At 38.1% G+C, this 23708-nt stretch overlaps 1 protein-coding gene across 4 annotated transcripts; it reads right to left on the bottom strand.

The window, feature by feature from the left end:
- Positions 1-628: 628 nt before the first annotated feature.
- Positions 629-23043, bottom strand: LOC122072672 (interaptin). 4 transcript variants are annotated; one of them, XM_042637056.1, is made up of 11 exons: positions 22814-23043; positions 20221-20323; positions 17876-18076; positions 17563-17685; positions 17316-17353; positions 17125-17239; positions 10561-15123; positions 7760-7915; positions 7497-7604; positions 7268-7410; positions 629-1234 (listed from the first exon to the last, which is right to left on the bottom strand). In XM_042637056.1, the coding sequence occupies exons 2-11, from the start codon at positions 20296-20298 to the stop codon at positions 952-954; spliced, it is 5808 nt and encodes a 1935-aa protein (XP_042492990.1). In that variant the 5' UTR covers positions 20299-20323; positions 22814-23043; the 3' UTR covers positions 629-951. The 4 variants fall into 4 exon arrangements, with proteins under 4 accessions (XP_042492990.1, XP_042492992.1, XP_042492993.1 ...); XM_042637058.1 differs by lacking the exon at positions 22814-23043 and adding an exon at positions 22610-22752; XM_042637059.1 differs by lacking the exon at positions 22814-23043 and adding an exon at positions 22420-22542.
- Positions 23044-23708: the final 665 nt, after the last annotated feature.

The raw sequence follows: 23708 nt of genomic DNA, 5'->3' as shown, positions 1-23708 counted from the left end.
CCCAGGGAATACAAATAAAAGACCTGCTTCCTTTTGATAGGATAACACTCACTAGAAGTTTAATAACAGTTCTGATAGCAAATAATAAGCTTAAAAGATCGAAAGAGATGACCATCAGATGAGTTTAAAGAGATCCTTATTTCAAGTTCTTGGTGTTATCTATTCGTTCACCGACTCTTTGGGATCCCTTTCTTTAAGGAATATGATTTGGAATTCGTAAACCAGATATCCCTAGTATGCAGGAATCCTCCCAGATAGAATTTGTTGACCATTACCAACTTTCCAGAAAATCAAAGAGGTACGAGCACTGTTTAGTTTTCCGAAAATGGCCACTTTTAAAGTAGGACCAAGGGTACTGGTCTGTTACAATCTTATATCAATCAGATGCGAAGGAAGGCTGATCCCACATCAGTCCTATAAGACTTGGTAGGGTTTAAATGGTTGGATTCCCTCACCTTATGATCCAACTTTTAGGGGGCAAGTTCTCTTGAGGCCTGCTTTGGTCTCTTTGCCGATGCCAATGAAATGGTAATAACTCTAATGCGGAACTGTAACCCTGAGTGGTTACGGCAAGCAAAGCCATGACGATCTCTGCAGTATTAAAGGAAGAAAATGAATCTGTTGAAAGTGAAACATTTAAGCCTCCAACTACTATGATCAATGAAAGAATTTAATTTACTATACAGAGTCAAGGAATTATATATACCCAATTATGGACAGTTGAATGTACCACAGGGATCCTACACCATTTTATGGCTGACCATGAGAATGGGAGACAATATTTATTATTTATACAAAATCAAGATAACATCTCAGCCTTGACTTAAAAGGTCAAGAGTTATGATACTTGAATTTACAGATGCTAAAAGTTCCACTCTTCCTGGAAAAACAGCCAAAGAATGGTAATTTCTGGGACTTCTTGATGATGTCCACTCATATCGTTGGAAGTTGTTATGACAAGTCTTCAACATTGGCTGATGTGGTGAAATTTAAGCGAGATGACTTCTTGGATGATACTCTGTTATTCTTGAGTGTCATCAAGAGTCTCTGTCTTTCTCCCTCTACCTCTGCAAACCGTAGGCTCAGTTCAGAGTATCGGCCATGCATTTCTTTCAGTTCATTATCCACTGCTCTGTATCTTCCCTTCAGTTCTAACATGTCTTTGATCAGATCGTTGATATCTCTAAAGCTTTGGAATACGGCTTCCTCATCACTGTGTTGCTTCAGGAATGAACTGAACCATCCAAAACAGAAAACTGCTGTCAGCTTCTAGATGATAATTTATACTTCCATTAGTTATATCAGGACAGAATCACAAAACTCAGGTGTAGAAATTTCAAGTATTGAAAAATATACAAGTGAGTAGTAGAAATATAGGCTATAAACAAACAAGGTCCTCAGATTCCCTGCGGTACTATGTTGTTAATAGATCACGATAGGTTACCCCTATCGTGATGTAGTTATTAGTTTTAGTTGTTAAGATATATTTAGTTTCCTTGTTCAAGTCTGATTTGGTCTGTCTTGTGCAAGGTTTACAACTCTTTTATCTGTTTACTATTATAAACACATTATAGGCAGTCCACAATAGATACCTGAATCCATCGTGGTTCAGCTCTCTTCCTCTTCCTCCATCTCTTCTCTCTCATCTTCTTCTCTCCTTCACATGTGGCGTTGACTGGCTATTAGTGTTCTTCACCGTTACTTGGTATCAGAGTTACTGTAATCAGTCTACATCTTCATTTGCAAAGTCTAGTTTGATAATCCATTCAAGGACTAGGTTCTTTTACTAGTTGCAGCAACCTATGCTGCTTACATCCTATCTAATGTCCTAGTTGCTGATGATAAAAATAAAAACTAGAATCTTTTACATCTACTACTTTATACCTTGCTATTCATGGAAGTATAAATCTACCGGAGTCTAGATTTATGCAGTTAAAAGGCTAAGAAACATATTCTGGTTATTTTTTTGGAAGGTGTCAGACCTAAATTAGTTCACAACAAACCATCAGATCATTTTCTTGTTTTGGGGGTCAGTTGACAACCCTTGGAGGTGAACTCGATCCCTTTTATGGACTAATCAAAGCTCTTGATTTTCTAAAATCAGATTTCTTCTATATTACGGGCAATACACTGTTTTTGGGAAAATTATAGAATATCAAATTCTGAAATTACTTTGCATCAGACCAGTCGATCCTTTTATCTTTTAGGAAATTGTTGCTGTTCTACACCAGGTCATTCGACCAGTTTTTGTGTCCATTTGACATCTTTTTATAGGTTCCTATTGCAAATCACACACGGTTTATTCTCTTTCAGATTTTATATTTTTGCGTTGCTAGTCTCTGAACTATATCAAGGCCTGTGATATTGAAGTGTTTATTATTCCCCATTGGGCTGCTATATTTATACCACATTGGAGATACATCAGACATTCTTCGGCTACTGTTTTGACCAGGTTTGGTTGCTGGCCAGAGATTGATTATCAACTTCCATTATTGATCGTCTTACACAGTACATGATGGCTGATCCTAAACTTACCTTAGATAATATCAATGCTTAGATCACCATTATCAAACTCAACGGAGTTTCTATCTATATGTTAGGGGCTCATGCTGTTCAGGTCTAAATTCATGCTAAAGGAAATATCTCACATCTGAACCCCCTTCCACGGATCCTAAAGAACGAACTGCTATCCAAGCTTATGAGGAGTGGATGCATGAGAATTCCACCCTCAAAATATGGTTGTGGAACAGTATGGATCCAACTATCTATGTTCCACACCACTGCTAAGGGAAAAATTTAAGAGAAAACTTCTCTCAAGAGAAGAATATGTCCCGGATTTATGATCTATATGAGCATATGTTTAACTTCAAGAGGATAAAGTCGTTGAATGAATACTTCAGCACTTTTAAGGGTATACTTGAACTTCAGATTCATCAACCTCTTACTACTGATCCTCTGATCTGGAACAGTTGAAGGTTCAGTGGGGTTGAATTTCATGTTGCCAAATTTATGGCCTAATTATCAGTCCATTAAAAGGCAACTTCTTGCAGGAGAAAAGGTGCCTTCATTAAACGAAATTTCGCCCCTCTTCAGCGTATGGTTACTCCTTCAAGATCTGACAACTCATCCTTTCCCAAGGAATTTTACTGCATTTGTGGCTGGCCGTGGCTGAGGTTCTACCTTATCTGGGAGAGACCATAGCTCATGGAGTGGTCATGGTCGTGGTGAAGGTGGCTGCTATACATACTGGTTCCCCAACAATGTTCTTTTTGTGGAAAGCCTAACCATAACGTAAGGCTAGGTAGGAACTACCCAACCCCAATTAGGATCCCACAAATTCAAATCTGAAATCAGATTTAGAACCAAAGCTCAAATCTGAGTCAAATCTGGCTGAAATAGGAGGAAGCCTGCGGCTGGCTGTAGGCAGCTCTGATGGAGCTCAAGTTCTGATCAGATGCTTCTCTCGTAATGCTGAACAAATCCTCCAAAGGTCTTTACAAACTGCTCTCAGGTTGGGAGATCTGAGAATAACTCCCAAAATAAAAAGTATTGTAGAACAGGTGATGGAGATCCCTGTTGGATACCAAATTTGGATCAAAGGTAGTCCTTGATAGCGTCAACAAAACCCTAAAAAGGATTTAGGAATCTGGACAGCAGGCTGAGAGCACTAAGGGAAATCGATTGGGGTTGGAAAACCCTGACAAGTGAATCGATTTTGGTCCTCCTTGGCTGGTCTGAAACACCAAGAAAGGAAGCCACATAGCTGTCAATTCTGGGCTGGGGAAACCGCTGCTCGATGGGGAAGGACGGCCTGCTGTAAAGGAATCCAAGAATGGAAACAAGAAGGAAGACTTGAAGCAATGGACAGCTGGACTGTTGGTGCTAAATATAGAAGCTTCTTTTGAAGACAAGACTTGCTATTCAAGTGTTACCGTCCACGTGAACAGTAACACAAGCTGGACAGGCTGCTTGGCTCTTCCAGAAGACCAAATTAGGGAACAATATATGCTCTAATGAAGGGGCATCTATGCTGGTTTGATTGCTGCATGCATGGACCAGCATAGGATCAAAAAGTGGGGCCAGCAGGCTGCCTCAATAGTGCTCAACCAGCTCCAGACTTGGAACAGAACTGAACCATGGCTTGGTCAGCTCAAGTCCTCCTTTTAACAGCCCTATCTACATCAAACCATACAGTTGATACATGTTGGGCCAAACACGGTAGACCTGAATGGGCTGACCAATTAGCTAATACCACTGTGACTGATGGTGATACTGACAAAGTGTCTTCTTAGCTGTGGTTGTGGTTGAAATCACTGCCCCAAGAGATGGGTTTTTCAATTGCCAAGCCCATGAAGATGTTATGTGACAATCAAGCTGCTATCTACATTACCAGAAACTCAGTATTTCATGAAAGGACTAAACACACAAAAGTGGATAGTCATTTTGTGTGAGATGCAGTTATGTGGAAGTTGATCGTTACTCCATTTGTTTTCTTTGCAAATCAGCTGGGTGATATATTTACCAAGCATTCGTTTCGTCCTACTTTCCGGAAAGATTGTTCCAAGCTGGGCATGAGTAATTTATATGCTCCAGCTTGAGGGGGAGTTTTGAGATCGCTTTGCTAGAGCACGCGCAGGGCTGGGCCTCATTGAGGTCACCTTTCGTGGGCCCTTGATCTCGTATAGTAGTCAATGGTGCAACATCTTTTATTCATCGAGATTGGGTTGGTGTTAAGTTTTGTACCTACCGCAAAGATTTTCTGGTCAGATTCCCTATGGTATTATGTTGTTAATAGATCACGATAGGTTAAGTATCCCTATCCTGATGTAGTTGTTAGTCTTAGATTCCTTGTTTAAACCATATTTAGTTTTTTTATTTAAGCCTGATTTGGTCATAGTCATAGTTGTCAAGGCGTCCCCAATTTGTTATTTCATTTACTTAAGATATTATTCATAAATAAGCAAAGACCCACTATTTGAATCCAATAAAAATAGTTTAAAAATCAAATTCCAAAAGGATAAAAAGTCAACCTCCCAGACCAAGAACAAAAACCGGATTTTGGTTATAGGGGCAATTTTCAACTTTTAAATGTCGGGGGTTTTCTTAATTATGAAAATTTTATAAATCCTATCAAGTTAAAACATTGCTAAAAACCAAAAGTCCGATAAAATATTTTTGGTTTTGATATACATAAAATTATTTTTATTCAGGCGATTTTAATAGCATTCGAGCGCTTTAAAATAAGTTTGACCAACGCATAAGTTTATCATTACAACTCACATTTAAGTAATCTTAGAGTTGTTGGAAATCTGATTTTATGTTATACCTAATACAAAAAGTCTCATGTAAAAATAAAATCATTTGACCAGTCAAACTTATTATAGAACAAAAGCATTTCTCTAAATGTTGATTTTTTATGACTTAATATAACTTAGTGTTGATTTTTATTTTTAGCAAAAGTGTTGATCTTTATGATTTGATACGGCTAAATGTTGAATTTTAATGACTTAATGTGGCTTAATGTTGATTTTTTATGATGCAAGGTATATGTAGCTTACTAAATAATGTTAAAAAATAGGGAAAATAAAAAATAACACTTGCTCGCCTTGTTCTCCTTAAGGTGGGAGCCTTCTCGCCTAAGCGCTTAGGCAGCCTCCAACGCCTTGGTTCGCCTTGTCACCATGAAAACTATGGTCATAGTCTTGTACAAGGTTTACAACTCTTTATCTCCTTGCTATTACAGGGAGTCCACGATAGATATACTGAATCTATCGTGGTTCAGCTATCTTCCTCTTCCTCCATCTCTTTCTTTCTTCTTCACTATTACAAAGCCTACATAGTTGTTGCTATGCCTTGAACCACTCAGCCGTTTATCCTACATAATAATTAAGACCCAGAAATCATGTCAGAGTTTTCCCCATCTGCCTTGCTTGAGGAATAGTTTCACAAAAAATTGGATATGAACCAGAATAACGTCTGATTTGTACCTGGATTGAGTGGAAAAGGGATATAAGAAATTTGTTTTGTTCCTCTGTGCATCTCTGTGATGGGTAAATCCACATGAAAAAGGGACAACTTTTGTGTATTTTGCGATTGTATGTAACCGTTAAGATTTTCTCTCGGATAAAAGTTTCCTAACCCTCATGAGATATTGATAGGTTTTCCCCTATCTCTGTCAATACATCAGAAGTATTATTGGCGAGCATATTTGTTTCCCTCTTAACCTAGGATGGGCATCCCATCAAGGAGCCAATGATCCAAATCAAATCCTGCATCTCCGTAAATGTAACATGCTAGACTTGGATAGTCACATAGGAGTCCTAATGTGTTAGGTAATATGAGGTGTAAGGAAATTATAAATAGTTATAACTGGTTAGAGGATGTTAGTGTACATGGAAGCAGTGCCATGTAAGGGTAGTGGGTGTAGTTTTTTATTATTGGAGTCGGTTATTTGAACTGCCTTGTAACTCTTTAAATTAGCAGCATTTGAATGAAGAGATAGAGTTGAAAATCCCTAAATTATCCCTACAAAGAGATGAGGTAGGCTTCCTCACCCAAGTGGGACAGGCTTCATCAATAATGCCAAACTTCTCCCCTATTTTATCTCCAATTTCTTCTATCTCCATCTTAATTTCTCTTTTATTAATTATTTTTCCTTATCCCCTATTATCTCACCCCCCCCTCTTATGCACGAAACAGTAAATCTTGTAGGCATTATGCTGGCTGTGGACGAGGGTTCACTAACTACCGAAAGTTTATTTGCGCATATATTGGTACACAAGGACTACAATATGAGTGGCCACTGGCCGGAACAGTTGATCAATCATCCAATATTCTTATTGCCCCATCTGAATTAATTGGAGGTAACTCTACTACAGCATCTGTAGACCTTCAGAAGGTAACAAATTATGAGATGATCAGCCAACTGGGAAGCAAAAAGGCTAGGAATTTTTTCTTTAGTGGAGCAGTCTTGCATCTAATGCCTGTGAACAAACATATCATTATAGAAGTTGAAACTTGTACACAGATTGCAATTCATGTCAAATTAAAATATTTAACTGTATGACAAGAAGTTCTAACAATGCTTAATATAAAATTATAACCACGTTACAAATGAAAAGACCAAAAAAGAAAAATCATTAGCGAAGTTTCTAAAAACGTAAGGAGATTATTAAAAAAAGGAAAAAGGAAGAGACATAAAACATGTATTTTGTGTGTCCACAATTAGCTTGTTCAGAATTTATTATATCTAAGTGATGAGAGTTACCTCTGGAAATGGATACTTGACTTTTTCTTTGCCTGCAACGCTTCTGCAAGCTCAATTTCCAATGCAAGTACCCTTTCTAATGCATTTCCACTCGTAGAAAATTTATTAAAGAATGGGAATAGGTTTCCTAGTTGTTTGTTGGCCTGTTAAAAAGCCAGGAAGAGAATAATTTAAAGTTTGCAAAGAGGGTCTTATGCCATGAGGTTGTAAAGGATGTGTAAATACATACCTCATGTAATTGCAACAGTTCTTTTTGTAAACCTGGAAAAGCGGGTTCACATTGATGGTCATCATGTAAAAGAGATGAAGCAATGTTTTCGTTCTTTATCCTTTCCAACTGCAAGAATATGACATAGGTTTAAAACAGGTCACATTAGATATCCCTCCTGAGGAAATTTTCTGAAGTCAAGACTAACATGAATTTCAAGCTGGTAAAAAATAAACAAGAAAGAGATCGAAACACTTCAGTTTCCCTTCAAAGACCACACTTACCTCTCTGTGTAGGAGATCCATACTAGACTTCAAACTTTGGGCTTTGAAATGGTCACTGATAAGAGCTACATTCTTTTCATGATTTTGAAGAATGGCTTCATTACCCATAATTACTTGAATTGGGCTTCCCAGCACACTTTGCGATACAGTATTATCCTGCTAAGTGGCAAGTTCAGGGATTAGTTTTGACTTTTGACACCAAACCAAACAATCTGAGAAATATTATAGTGCTTGAACAGGCTTACACTACCAAATCACAAAACAGGAAAATAATCCCAGATTCAGAACCACAACAAAAATACGGCAGCGATACAGAAAGAAATCACAACACAGATTCTCATTACAATAGTGCAAAATAATGAATTCAAAAAGTGATAAAACCTCTAAATTAAAAAATAAATAAATAAATAATACATAAGTGGGGGAAGGGATGACTGCTACCAAAGATGACACAACATATGCGTTGCCAACTAATAATTATCAAGTGCATTTCATTACTAAAGGAAAATTATTTCCTATTGCAGCTATAAGTACATGCATATATTTATTTACTCATAAGTTAGACAACAAGAAAAAAAAAACTGTGGATCATGGCCGGTACAATTAGATAGAGGGGGAACCATATTCTGTGATGACTAATAAATATAAAATGCATTTCATTGCTTAGTGAAGATGGATTCATCATGGTCAACCTCTCAATTTGATTAGGCTACATGGACAGATAAACTGGCTGCTGGTAGCACTGCTTCATCAATAAATACCGAAGAGGCGGAGGCAAGGGCCAGGGGAGGGGAGAACATAGTGATCCAATGGAGAAGTCTTTGTTAATATTTTCAATAATTGCTTTTATTCTCAAGAAAGTGTTGAATTGAACCAAGTGATAGACCACCTCTTTTCATGCATCTCTTCTTAGGGAGAGTATGATTTCCATCAGCATGACAGGAGATAGAGAAGACTGTCAAAATGCATAAACTCTCTGAAGCCCCAATCCAGAAGGGCTTGGGAGATAATTCAGTGAGCAGTCTGGGCTGGTTTATAACCCACCAACCCCATGATATGTAGTACTGACGTGAAACTTGGATCTGGGCCTAGTTTCCAAAAGCCAAAATCACATTCGGAAAAATTAATGGAGATTCTCAAAAATTAAAGAAATAACCGAAATTTCAGCCGATATGTCCAAAGAAGATAAACTGATAACTAAGATTTAAAATTTAATACTTAAATAAGTTCATTAACTAAGATATAATAAAATGAAATGAAATACACCAACCATGTTTCAATGTTTTCAATGGTTGGCACGACCACAAATATTTCTGATCTTACTTAACATATTGGGCACCTATTACTTTGGCAAGTGACAGTTATTTAATTTCTTCAGAGTTCAAGAATCCATTCCTTTCAGTTTTGCAAGAAAGATAAGGTACAAGGATAAATTAAGTTAATCAAAAACCCCTACCAACATTTTTTCACTCTGCTTATTCCTGGAACTTTTCTTTATTTGGTAACTCTTAAGAAATTGCTGCTTAGATCCCAAAGACAGTCTCCAACAACTGTACAAAGAAGCAAATGGGGTATATGCAGAGTTGTGCAGCAAGCTACGGTTTTTTGGATGCTTACAATCTTGTGATCAGATCCACTGGGGCCTGGGAGCTCTTAGGTTGGAAACCAAATGGTGCACCTCTTACAAATATGAACCATGTGTTCCTCATCTACTGATGTTCAATATTTTACAAGAATAAATGTAAGATACATAGTTGTCAACGAGGCGAACCAAGGCGTTGGAGGGCTTCCTCCGTGCTTAGGCGACAAGTCGACCTTCTTAAGGCGAACAAGTGTTATTTTTTTATTTTCCCTCTTTTCTAACATCAACATCAAGTCATAAAAAATCAACATTAAGTACATTAAGTCATCAAAAATCAACATTTAGAGAAATGTTCTTGTTCTATAATAAGTTTGACTGGTCAAATGATTTTTGACTGGTCAAATGATTTTACTTTTCATGAGACATTTTGTATTAGGTACAGCACAAAACCAATTCTCCAACAAGTCTAAGATTACTTAAATCAGAGCTTTAAAAACAAAGTTATGTTCCAGTCAAACTTCTTTTAAAGTGTACAAATGTTGTTAAAATCACCTAAATGAAAATAATTTTATGGATATCAAAACAAAAGATTATTTTACCTTTTGATTTTTAGCAAAGTTTTACCATGATAAGATCTATGAAATTTTCAAAATTTAGAAAAACCTCAACATTTGAAAGTTGAAAATCGTTCGTACAACCAATAATTTAGTTTTTGTTCTTGAGTGGGGGATTACATTTTATCCTTTTACAATTTGAGTTTTAAACTATTTTTATTGGATTCAAATAGGGGGTGTTTGTTTATTTATGAATAATATCTTAAGTAAATGAAATAAAAAAAATATAAAAACTTCGCTTATTTATGAATAATATCTTAAGTAAATGACATAACAAATATAAGAGTCGCACCTTGTAGTAAGGCGCTAATGTAATAAGGCAGCAGTCGCCCATACTCCAACTAGGCCGCTTGGACGCCTAAGCGACGCCTTGACAACTATGGTAAGATATATATCATTGTTAGACCATCTTAGTGGTCCTCCAAATTAGAATAGACTTCCTTTTGTATTATACTATAAAGCCAAAAAAAAAAATCAGGCAGCTCACCACAGGTATACCTCATTATGTCACAAATCACTTTTGCATTTCTAAGTGCAAAAAGTGTCAAGAAAACTCATAGGCTGGAATTAAATGTGAATAACTGAAATCAAGAAAGGATAATTACCTGTATGGATTGCATTGTCATCTGTGAACTTGATTGACTACTTTCATTGCTAGAAAGTGAGCATTCGTCCTCTGCTAGTTTGCACCTCAACAGTCTATCTCTGTCCAAGGAATTAAGGTATTGATCAAATTCCAACGATACTTCTCGTTGAACATCCATGAATTGCTCACTGGGCATGCACTCCCCAATGCCTGGTCTGGAATTTCCGTCCTCTCGAATACTTATATCTCTCAGCTGTTCTCTCATAGAACAAAGCTCAACTGCAATTCTAGACTTTTCCTCTTCACATTTCTGTAAAGAAGCTTCAAGCTTTTGTTTATCTTCTTTGCAACAATCAAGGCTTATCAATGAACACTCGAGTTCAGCTTTCATTCCATCATAAGCATTGACCTTTTCTCTCTTGTCAGAAAGCACTGACTGCAACTCCGTTTCTAATTCCAAGATCTTCAATGACATCTCTTTGGTTTTCTTTGTGTGAGAAGCCTCACTTTTCTTCCTATTCTCAACCTCATCAAGGGCATCTTGAAGTTTCAACAGCATCTCTTCACCATGCTTCTTGGAACCACATAGCTGGCTTCTCAGCTCTTGCAGCTTCGTCTCACACTGTTCTCTGATAAAAGCAATTCTCAGAGACTCCTGCATGGTGACGGACAGTGCTTCAGGTTCTTTTTTTTCCCGAGCCTGTATACACTCAGCATCAACCTGGTCTTTAAGTTCTTTTAAATGGATAGAAAGGTTTTTGAACTCTTCTGTCTTCAAAGTTTGTTCAGAAAGCTTGTGAGTAAGCTCACTGTGCTGTTTCCGCAGCATCATCAGTTCATCATCATATTCCTCCAGCAATGAAATCTTACCACATTGTTCATCTAATTTGGCTCTGAGAACTGTAACTGTAATTTCCATTTCATCTCTGGAGGACCTCAGCTTATTAATCTCTTCTTCAAAAGTACCCAACATATGTTTCAATCGTTCAACCTCAAGTTCATCCCAATGACTATCCTTGATATCTTCACCAGCTTCTGCAATGGCAGCCTCTGTCTTAAACCTCTGATGTTCGGCCTGAGTCTTAAACATCTCAAGTTCAGCTGACCTTTCTTTGTCTTTATCTGCAAGCACTTTTCTCTCAGTAACCGAGGCTTCTAACTCAGACTTTAGTGAGTCGAGAGCTGTCAACAGTCGAGCATTTTCTTCAACATACCGTTCTTCAATAGCAGTATGCCTATTCAGTGTGCTCAATACATCAAGATGTTTCACACAGAGTTCCTCATGGTGCCCATCTAAAGAATTAAGTTGCTGATTGAGCTCCTGCATCCTGGTCTGGAACTGATTTCGAGTGAAAACAAGTTCAACATCGGCAGCTAACAAATATTCATACACTTCTGCCAGGCAAGTCTCCAGTTCAGTAACTTGGAGATGCAATGATGAAGCATTTTCATCTGCCTCTTTTAAGCATAGCTCACTATGCACCAAAAGACTACTAACTCTTGATTTCTCTAATTCTAGATCGGATACTAGTTGCTTTAGATTGACTAGTTCAGCTTTCTGCTTATCAAAACCAAGCAGCTGGTCATGTTTCTTATTCAACTGGGCAGTAAGATCTGCTACTGTGCCCTCTAATTCAGCTCTGATGCCTTTCTCAAATGTCAATTCAGCATTCACACACCTCAAACTTTCTTTTAAATTATCAAATTCCATTGCCAGCTTGACAGAATCCTCATTGTCAGCTGCTAAGGAGGTCATTAAAGCATGGTTTTCTTGTCTAATATCAAAAACAGCCCGCTTAGTTCTTTCAAGCTCCTCATTGACACTTTCCAAGGCCAGAATCTTTTGAGCAATATCCCTGTTCTCAGTGACAACATGTTGCAGCTCAACTTCCAACAATTCAACTTTTGAGAGAAGCTCTTGGTTCTGCTCTGCATAATTTTCTTCAGATTCTGAACTAAACATGAGTTTGCTGGCAAACCCTTCAAGCTTTTGCTGAAGCTTTTCAACATGAGCATGGGATAGAGCTAGTTTAGTCACCATGTCTTCCATTTCAGATGCAAACATCTGCTTCATGCTCAAAATTTCTGACTTCATGCCACTTAATGAACTTCGAGCATTATCCCTTTCTTCCTCAATAGCCTTTTTCTCTTGGACGAGTTGAATTATCTTTTCACAAGCTTCCTTTTGAAGCTCTCCCAAATGCAAGATGCTATTGATTAAGTCATTGTTTTGCAAGTCCTGCTGCAGAGATTCACCTTGAAGTACGGGTGCATTGAGTTGCTCCGTATAGGATAGCATGGTTGAAATCAGATCCCCCAACTTATCTCGCAGAAAAATGACAGTTTTATCCAAATTGTCCCTAACAGAAACTTGATTAACAAATTCAGCTTTGACAACAGTCAATTCCTCATGCAAAGAGCTTATATCTTTCATAAGATTATCTTTCTCCAGAGTTTCCTGTTTTAATAAATTCAATAGTTCCATATTTTCTGCAGTGCATGCAGAATATTTACTTTTGTAGCTTCTGGACTCCATCATCAATCCTTCATATTCCATGATTTTTTGAGTAAGACGACAATTTTCAGAGGAAATGGATTCCAATTTTTCTTCTAGAATTTGGGTTCGCAATGCTAAGTCATTGCATTTGGTGACACAACTAGCCTTGTACTCGCTGAGGGCGTTTACATCATCCAATGCAGTTTTCAGCTGAAGCATCAACAATTCTTTGGAGTCAGTTGAATGTTCAAGCTGTTGTGCCAATTCATTCGCCTTCTCTTCCATAAGCCTGAAGCCATCGCATGTTTCATGCAATGTTTCTTGCAGAACCTTTGAAAACACATCCAAATGCATGTTGACAACATGCATCTCATAAAGTTCAGTTTCGATCATCTGATAACGATCTTCTTGGAAGCGAAGTAATCTCTTCAAGTCCTGCAAAAGAACCTCTCCACCCAAGAACTGGTTATTTAGATCTGAGTTTTCGTTCTGAAATAGCAATTTTGCATGATTTCCTTGTGTGGGTGTTTTGCACTGATCTAGGAGTGGTGCATTACCCTGATCCACTGTTTCCACGTACTCCTGAAAACAGAGTTGGGAGCCTTCTGCAAAGGCTTGCCTAATGAGGTTTTCATTTGTCTCAAACATGGACAGCACCTGAAAAGAGAGCAGTTCAAGGTCTTTCTGTAACCGGTCCACCGCAACAGAGTAATTTAAGCGAGCCATTCTGAGTGCTGCTTCTGAGGTGAGAGCCCTTTTCTCAAGCTCCTTATTAAGGGACTCCAAGCTTTGCCTGTCCTCAGCAAACTTTAACAACTGATCATTCATATCTTGGTGCATTGTTTCCATCTGAGTTTCAAGGGAAGAAATTGTGAACAGGCAACTAGAGTGCTCATTTCTGAGGTTCTGCAACTCTACCAGCATTTGCTTCTGACTTTCCTCAAGCCCCTGAACCAGAGCTTCATAGTAGCATTCCATCTGGCCCATTTTTCGGGAAAGGTCTTCCCGTTCAGCTTTGGACTCTTCTAACTCCCTTTGAAGTTCACAAAATCTGGTTTCCATTGCAGATGTTACATCAATAGATCCAGCCTCCCCAGAAATCTGGCCAGGTCCATGAAGCATACCTTCAGATAGAGAATCGTTGGCATCAAAACCTTCTAACCCCCTTCCCCCATCTCCACCAGTGAAGTGTTCAGGTCTTTGCACAGTCATTGCTCCATTTCCCTTCATATCTCCTACTTCCATTGGTAGTAGATTTATCACAGAAACTTCTTCTATGATACCCTGTTTAAGATTATGCAGGATGCGTTGCAATGCCTCTAAGTCTGTGAAGAGAAAACCGACATCACAATCACTGTACCGGAGACATGCCTTGTTCTGAACCTCCCTTAGTTTATCCTCCATAACCAGAAGACCCTGCATCCACTTCATCTGCACATCCAGCAATAAGCAATTATTCTCCTTCACAACGATTTCCTTATTGGTCGTCTGAGGACTCGATCTAGAATGTCGAAGCTGTTCAAAATCAAATTTTAAATTTGAACACTCTGATTTCAGTGAAGAAACTTCTTTTTCCAATCTTTCTCCAGAAGCAATTTCAGCAGCAAGCTGCTCAGAATACTTTTGTGTTTCAGCACCTAATTCATCTGCATGACTTTGAACTGTGCTTACTAGAAGCTTAAGCTCTAGGATAGAAGACTCAGCCACTTCCAAGCTTTCTCTAAGCCGACTATTCTCTTCATAAGCAGTTGTCAAGTCATTATCCAAGGAATAGTCTGAACTCCAGCCATGGCCCCAATCACTGCTCCCCGGTTGCAAAATCTGAAGATCAGAGGGGTCCTTTTTCTCAGGCTGATGACTTTGACCAAGGGAAAGTCCGCCTAATTCACCAGACATTGCGCTCTTGAGACTATCAATTTCATGATTGCTTGATGTATCATGCTTCTCGGCATAAATGCTTTCCGACGTGTTAGATGACTCATCAATTCCCACAGCTGAGTCTGCATGATCTTCAGTCAATTCCACATCCTCCTCAAGTGAAGCAAGTTCTCTAGATTCTGACTTGAATCTAATTCTCACATCAACCTGTTTCAAAGATAAAAATGATATATCTTAAAAGTCAAGCATGATATGGCAAAAGACGAGGCAGTAGCATCAGTAAAACAATACTAAGAGCTACAAAGGAGTTCCAACTTATGATCTGTTACACCAGAAGAGTTCTTTAGTATGTACCACATTTGATTATGATGAACTCTCATGAAGCTTATTACAAGATATAAACTACATGAAGAATCTAGTTTCAAACTGTGAACATCTTTTTGAGGATTAACTCTCTCCCTCCACCTTTTTCATATCTTCAGGCTTCATTTTCTACAGCATTTTCCAGCTTAGGATAGGAAAACTTCAGCCTATTTTTAAGTGGGAAACTTTTTTTGTGGTTTACTTCTTCATCTGTGTTAAAGTGTGTACCGTGGGGTGGTGTTCTATGGAAAATTTACCATCGGATCATATCTAATAGCATATTTGTAGTTGTAGTTAGTCGTTCCCACTCTTTACTTGTTTCCTTTTGTAATTAGACTTCGGTAGTTATTTGTTTCTATTGTGATTAGTTTTCCACTTAGTAGGATCCCTCGGAGTTGGTAGCTAGTCGATATAAAGAATATAGCTATAAGCTAGTCGGATAGAGGGTATCATATCTATCATGTTCTGGCTCTTCTCCCTCTCTCGGTTTCTTCTCTCTTCACTTCATCTTCTCTCCATTGCTGGTCTTCTAAGGAGCTAGTTACCCGATTTGAGGTATCATCTGGGAGAAATCCAATATATTAATTGTGAATTGGCTGGCCTACTGGCAATAGTGCACTTTTCTCAATGAACTGCCTGATGTGAATCGTGTTGCCAAGGAATCCAAGGCCTGATACCGATCTTATATCCCCACATGGTACTAGTGAATTTTCCAGTTTCTCCTTCTTCTCCAAAGGGTTGTCTATATAAGCCAATCATCTTTCTTCATGTGGAACATATAAGAGTTGCATTTGAATTTGGAAAATTTTTCAAGCTTCAACTTTGATTCTAGTATCCAGTGTGTGCCTACACTACCATACATTTTGCATGGAAAGGCTGTTTTCTTTTCGTGTACTTTTTTGTATGTTTTCTCTTCAATTAATTACTTGTCAAAAAGCTACGATGTTTTAAATCTTAACCTGAAAAGAAGAAAGCTGTATCACACTATCACTTTAAGTCCTATTCATTACAAATGGAATTTCATGCACTCCTATCAACAGTTTGAGATTTCGCTAAATCCCGCGAAATATTTTGGTTTTGATAGGACTAAAAACAAAAATGGCATGTGATACTTCAGAGTAACGGCCAAGTCAAATACCGAAATTTCGGTCATATTATCTGTTTCGCTGATATTTCAACCCCCCCTTTTTTTTTCTTTTTTTTTTTTCACCAAGTTTTGGCGGGGAAGAGGAAAACAAGTTTTTTCTTATTTCTTGCCAAATCATTGCCGTACAAGGTTGGAACAAGTACTTGGGAAACTAACTGCTTGAATCAAATATAATCCCACAGTATGGAGGGCTCATAGCCCTCCAACCGATACATGCTCTCATATACTCTAACATAAACCAATGGTCAGTGCCATACACAAAAAGCTCCACTATAAGATGATAGTAAATAAAGTCCATATTTTTTTGTACACCGTATCTGCACTATTTAGACCCATTAATGACAAAATAAACAATCCACATTGTGTTTTAGCCTTTTAGGATGTTCGCAGCATATGTTGATCAGTCAAGAAAGGGGAGACAAACAGAAAAAAAGTGCAAAATACATTTATAAGTGCATTTCTATGTCTGAGTGAAGATTAAAAAATCTTTTGCATGGATCCTTGCGCTCGTCCTTGCTTGGAATCCCCATGTACCCGACTCCATTAAGTTGGGATAATGTTTTGGATGTTGTTTGTTGTTGTAGTGAAGATTATAAAAATAACAAACATCTTAAATTCTAGAATGATTAAAGTAACCAATTATTATGAAAACACCAATCAACAACAGGAGCCCAAAACAACTGCAAAACCTTATCTACCTGATCATTGGCTATCTCTGAGGAAGCTGATAACTTTTGAACAGAATCATGAACATTCTGCTTGGTCAACATCCGGAACCCCTTCTCCCTAAGCTCCCTCTGCTGCTCAAATTCTCTGCAATCAAAGGGAACATAAGACATATTGGTTGAAATAATAAAGCACACAGTTTATGGTGTCCTTGGTGTTGTACCTGAACCCTGTTTTAGAAGTGAGCAGCTGGACTGTGACCTAGCATCAAATAATCCATTGAATCACAAAATAAGCAGCAGTTTATTTTTCATTGATTTATATTACTATTAAAAAAAAAAAAGGAAAGAAAGAAATCAGTTCTTTCATAGGCATGATTACCAAACAAGGAACTAATGAAAAATGCATTGGTAGAAGTGTTTGGCATGTAATCATGAAAATACTGAGACATATTCAGAAAAACTACCCACATGTAAAACAGCTCCAGAATCGCAACCATGAAGAGGCAGAGCAACAGCACAAGGCTTCGATGCATCAGCATAATCAGCAAGGTTGATGTTAGCCTCACCAAGAAAGCTGGACCGAGAAGAACCCTAACGTCAACAAGATTCAGAGCAATTGTAACAGTTAGTCTTTATTTGGAAGAAATTAATCTATTCAGACAGCTTTCTAAACAAAGGTAGAAGCACAAGCAGTCTAGGCTAATCGCAATGCTCAACTGCAAGCAGACAAACTCACAACAGCATTAAAAACGGATATGCAGTAACTATGAAGGATTGATACCATTGCCACAATAAGTTTATACAGCTTTTCGTCATATTCTTTGGTTCTTGGATGTTGGAGAAGTCTTGTGGTCTCATAGATAGGATCTGCCCATTTGCACGTTCCATTTCTCACATTTGCTTTGGTTGTCTTTGCTGTTGCTTTTCCAGAATCAGCAGGAAATAAAGATACAAATAATTTATCCCATCCCGTTTGCAAAATCTGAAACAGGAAAAATAGGAGTATAACCAATCACCTCAAAGATTAAAATGCACATAAAATCCTTTCCAAGGCTACAGAACATATTCAGTTCATTCCAAAATTATCAAAATCTAGAGGCTGCAGCAGCGAACTGTATGAACCTGAATGATATATGGCTTTATTTGACAAATCCCCAAATTTGGCATAATGAAACATATCAGAACCTGACCAATGTAACCATTTGTATTTCTTCAATATTTGTCTTTTAACAAGTTATTGTGAATTATGCAACCTCAGTCCCCAAGAAGGCATATTAGCAGAATTCAAGTGACTGCTGTAAAGATGGAGTAGCCTATAATATAGCAGTGTGTAATGGATTCTTACAAGCTAGCATCTTATTGATCATTGGACCCGCCCCTCTGCATCTCAGCCATTTCAACCTGTCCATTGTTGCAACTCCATTCTCTCTCTATCACTGTTTCTGCAGTCACTACTATTACACTGAAAACAACATGTGATGAAGTGCCAACAATCACCTCTATTCTCTCATCTTGTTTGAGTTTCCAGGTGGTCATGGTGTTGTAGTTCTTGCATCGAAAATTTACGACTAATCCACTTTTTAACCAGTTTTTCCCCTATCTTTTTCTTCTGGTCCGATATTATCTTTAACTACCACTAGTTGCTGCTGAAACAAAGCAGACAAAGGCAGGGTGGCAAAAGAAGCTCCAGGTAAACCTTTGCCCCAACAGATGGAAGAGGGTGTGATCCCTGCACTGGAAATGATTCTTGAAGCTCAAGATGCTCTCTCGGAAATTGAATAATCCGTCATTGATAACAGGGTCAGTCGTTGAGTGATAGTGCGGCTGGGATATAGCAGGGATGGGTGGAGATGGGAGTGAGGCGGCCGGCAGGGTGGGGGAGGGAGGTGAGGGGGCAAAGGGCAGTTGGTTGGGCATGGGGGAATTGCAGAGCAAGAGTGGGCGTTGGGAAGGGGTGAGGGAGGGGGGGGTGGGGCTGCTGGCAGGGTGCCGGGGCAGGGGCTGGGAGGGGAGCGGGAGGGGAGCGGGAGCGGGAGCGGGAGCGGGAGCGGGAGCGGGACGAATGATTGAAATGCATTCTGTCTCATTTTGACGGACAATATAGTGCTAGAGTATGAGATTCCGTTAAAAAATTTGGACTGATTATTTTGCTTCTTTAATTGTTCTAAAAATGTGTGTGTGTAATTAAACTGATTAAATGTAACAAACATCACACATACACACACCACATATAAAAGGGCGTCCTCAATGCACAAGGCTCTCACCACAGCAGGTTTTAGGGAGGATCATAATGCACACACCACATATGCTTATGATAAATGCGAATTATGACAGTAGATAGACCTCCAGAAAGTGTCCCATATTCCTAATCAATGCCTCTCTTCATCGTCAAATAAAGGCAAGGAAAGATTTTTCCCCAGAAAAAATGATGAGGCAAATGGACAAACTCCTTGAGATACAAGCTGCCAAACTGACTAACAGCTCCAAAAATGAATTTCTTAAGCAGCATATGTGGAGATTATAGTGATGGTGATGTTTGGATGTTTAGTGTTAAAGTTTTTATATTTACTGCAGGGGGTATTTCTTCTTTCTTAAGGACTTTAATGTAATTATGTTGTTTTGTTTAGTTAAATAACATTAGCACAGGGGGTATTTCTTTCTTATAGTTCTCCTCTTCTCTTCACTTCTTCTCTTCTTTTGCATGCGCAGGTACTGGTTCTAGCCTTGATTTTCTCACAGCATACATAAGCTCCCAGTAAATCTGTGAGATCCAAAAGTTGGATTGATTACTTGAGAACTTATTTACTTTTTCTCTCTCCACTTTTTCCCAATGTAAACCAACCTATAATGCATTTGATCAGGAACCACTATTAGAGTTATAAAAAAATAATAACTGAAAGATTCCAGGATCGACAAAAATGCATTAGTGCAACACAACATTAAGAACAGGAACCTTCCAGTTATCTGGTATATATTCAGAGTGATGACCCATAGCAAAATAAAGACATCAAGCAACACAGACATCATATCAGGAAGAAGACTAAAATAGTGGAAGGAAAAAAAATATCCATCAAGAATGAAAATTCCAGCGTAAAGATCAAATCTAGCATTTAAAGAGAAACTTACATGTGTGGCGTGGAACTGTAAACGAAAAACCACTTTTACTTTCAACTTCTCATCCTTCCACTTAGAAATCCTCGACATTATTGAATAATCAATCGATCATGAGCTGCAAAAAATCAGTTTTCCACTTTCACATTCCCATCTATTATATCAAAATGAACCACTACCCTTCATATCATTTATCTAAAAGGAAATAATGCAAAATTATAAAATCTAGCAGCCTGAAAGTTTAATACAAGAAACGCGAGCTATCAATGATTACAACATCAAGATGCCAAAGCCCAGCATCATGATAGAGCTTCGACTCTATATCAAGAGAAATTATATTCCATCTTGACGCAGAAATCATGATCAGAATAAATTTTCATGCAAGGATAGCTCAATAAAGTTTAAAACCACCAGGAAGTATGTCAAAGAAATTATGAACGTCTCAAATTTCGCAACAATGTAGCTTTGTTGTAGAAAGGAAGAACCAACTTATATGGTGGGGTAGGATATTGAAGATTCAAAAAGAAATCAAGAAGCAGGAGCGATACAAAGAACATATATACAGAACAGCATTGAAGATCTTAAATGCTATACATATAATGAGGTTATTTAGTAATTATGTTCGTACAAATGCTTACATGCCTTGTAAGGAACATCTGATCCAAAATGTCCAATTGGAGTATGAATGACAATCCTACTGAACAAGCTAGACGTAGAAGGAAGACTATCTAAGCAGGCAGAAGATGAGATCATGAGTCTCCCCCTCTCCCCTCCCCCCCCCCCAACCAAAAGGTAAAAAAAAAAAAAACTGAAGCAGGTCCCATACAATGTCTAGGCTGTCAGAAACTCCTCCGCCAAGACTTTAACTAGGGTAATCAGACCAGACCTCATCCTTCTGCAGGAAACAAATATGAAACAATAAATTTTATAACATTTTGAGAGACATGAGGTTCCAATGTTGTGCTACAAGAAACTGATGTTTTCAGAAGGCTGGACTTTTTTTCCTTGTCAACAGTGCTAAAAATATAGATTAAATTTGTGAAAGGGAATCAAAGTTGCTGTTGAACAATAGAAACATAAAAACTTTTGCACAGGTCACATGCGATCCCAAGATTATGCGCTGTATGTGGTACTGCTCGCTTGATATGGGATAGATAGATTTTCCTATCGTGCAAGTAAGAGTTCCCATGTTCAGATATTAAGCTTTTTCATATGTTTTGTACAAATATGTAGAAAGAAGTACTTCCATATAATGCACAGTCTCAATGGCTTTCTTAGCTATTGCTTGTCAGAAGTTTAAAAAAAAAGGGGGGGGGGGGGTTGGATACTAGAGGAACATTATTCAAGTGTTACATAAACCAAATCTCCAATTTAATGCTGTACTAGAATATTCCTCTGTTTTAAACAAGTAGAATGTGCTTCAGGGGAAAGCAATGAAACTGATTGAAATGCATTCCCCAGCATCTACAGAATCAGAATCAAAATCAAACAAATTTCTCCAGCATGGGAACTCCAAAAGGAGAATAATGAGAGATCACAGGCATTTCTATTAGTTTAGAAATACCTGGAGTTCTGGAAATCAGCAAGTTAAATAATGGGAAAGAGAGTAGAAATGAGTAAGAAGGAAACAATTGTAACAATGTTACCAACTAAAAGAAAGAAAATAAAAAAGGTGTAATAAGCGAAAACCCTACTACCAGTGAAAAACTAAAATCCAGATTTTAGCTAAACAAAGCTTTCAAATGGTAAAGGAAAGTTGAGCACAAGAAGCTTACTTAAATGGTAAAACAGCCTCGAAATGATTTAAACTTATATCAGAGATGAAGATACAATTCTAAAAGATTCTTGTCCACACAGCAGATCTCGAACCTACCGCTAGATAGAACTCAAAACTAAAACCCAATACACAAGAGACACTGAATATGCCCTCTTTAACAGTGTAGAATCGCTCGATTTAAAAAGGCTAGACTTGTCCGACAAGTGATCGAACAGACACGGAAACATATGTCTAAGGTAAATCCAGCATACGCCCTCTTGAAAACAGTGTAGACAATTCCAAACTCAGTCATTTCTATGGTCAAAACCCTCAAATTTTCAAATGCCAATAGAAATTAAGTCTCAACCAACTGAAATCAAACAAATAATCAGCTTCGGATCCTATGAAACGAGCAAAGCTAAACTTCGCACTGGAGCTACACTCCAACTAAGTCGTACCTAAAGAAGAGAAAATCCAATACAGTAGCTCCTTACGAATATCTCAGGTGGACAACCTAGACTCAAAAAACTGAAAGCAGCTTTGCAGAGACGAGGAAACCGAAGAAAGGAGAATCTGAAACCAAATGTCTATCTAAATCTGGAAAAAAAGTTCAGTTAAAAAAAAGTAGTAAAGAAAAGTTAAACGTACAACATTGTTCTCAACTAGATTCCGCCTCAGAAAAACTCCAAATGCGTAGAATCAAATACACAGAATGCAGTAAATCCCTGCCGAAGGCTATCTTCCAAGCAAAACTAATTTAAAAACTTTCAAGAGAACCAAAAAATATTCAGAAAAAGAAAGATAAAATTTGGAGAAAGTGGAGAAAAGACGCTGTAGAGCCATCAAACGTACCTAATTTGGGATCTGGAAGTGCTTAAACTGCAAGGGAAATGACGGAAGCTTTCGATGGAAGCTTCGACAGTGTTGAAAGGACAGATCAAGACAGGTCTGAGATGGATCTTGGAGATGGTTCTGTGGTGGAGAAGATGGAAATGGAAGAGTTTCGCCATAGGATTTGATCATTAGAGATGAAATATGAGGTTTCGAAAGGGTATTAAAATAAAGCGACATCCCGCCAAAGCCTGTAATTGTCAGTAATAAAACACGAGGAAGAAGAAAGGAAGGATTGGAGGACTAAGGAGGTAAGCATATCAATTAATTAATTAATTAATTGGGAAAGTTGAATTTACAAATATACCCCTGATTAGAGCGTTTTGACCAAAGAGAGAGAGAGATTTACATTATTGGAAAAGGATGGAGATTCCAGAGGTTGGCCAGTGGTAGTCGCTAAGAGAAAAAACGCTATTTTGTCAGATTCCCATCAGTGGGGCCACCACGTTGCTCCGAAACCTCTTCGAGATCGACTCACAGACAGACTGCGGCTTAACGGCGTCAAAGTTTGACGTTTTATTATTTGTTTTTTTTTCTCCCATAGAATGCAAGCTGTGGGATGGCACCAGAGGGGTCGGGCCGCTTGAGAGGATACAGGAGTCTTGAGAATAGATTCGTTGTTTGTACTATCATCTAGGTTTATGGGTGAATATCAAATCTTATTCTATTTTTAATTTTTTTTTTATACATGAAGAGGATTATATTTGAAAATAAAAGGAATAAGTATTAGATGTTCATATGTATTACCAGGTGATCATACGATCAATAAATTCAATCTTTGGGTTCAGGTAGTTGAGGGATTGAAATCGTCTGCAATTCCGATCTCGTGTAATTCCGTAAAATACCATCTTCAGGG

This window comes from Macadamia integrifolia, chromosome 3 (assembly GCF_013358625.1).
Source record: "Macadamia integrifolia cultivar HAES 741 chromosome 3, SCU_Mint_v3, whole genome shotgun sequence".
In the NCBI taxonomy this organism is placed as follows: domain Eukaryota; kingdom Viridiplantae; phylum Streptophyta; class Magnoliopsida; order Proteales; family Proteaceae; genus Macadamia; species Macadamia integrifolia.
This window is presented reverse-complemented; position numbering and strand designations above follow the sequence as displayed.

Excerpts from the sequence above, each read along its gene's own strand:
- LOC122072672 (XM_042637056.1), bottom strand. The coding sequence starts at position 20,298 with ATGTCGAGGATTTCTAAGTGGAAGGATGAGAAGTTGAAAGTAAAAGTG. Across the intron at positions 17,686-17,875 it reads ATAAACTTATTGTGGCAATG|GGTTCTTCTCGGTCCAGCTT; the intron begins GTATCAATCCTT and ends TGTTGACGTTAG. Across the intron at positions 17,354-17,562 it reads ATTCTGGAGCTGTTTTACAT|GTCACAGTCCAGCTGCTCAC; the intron begins GTGGGTAGTTTT and ends ATTTGATGCTAG.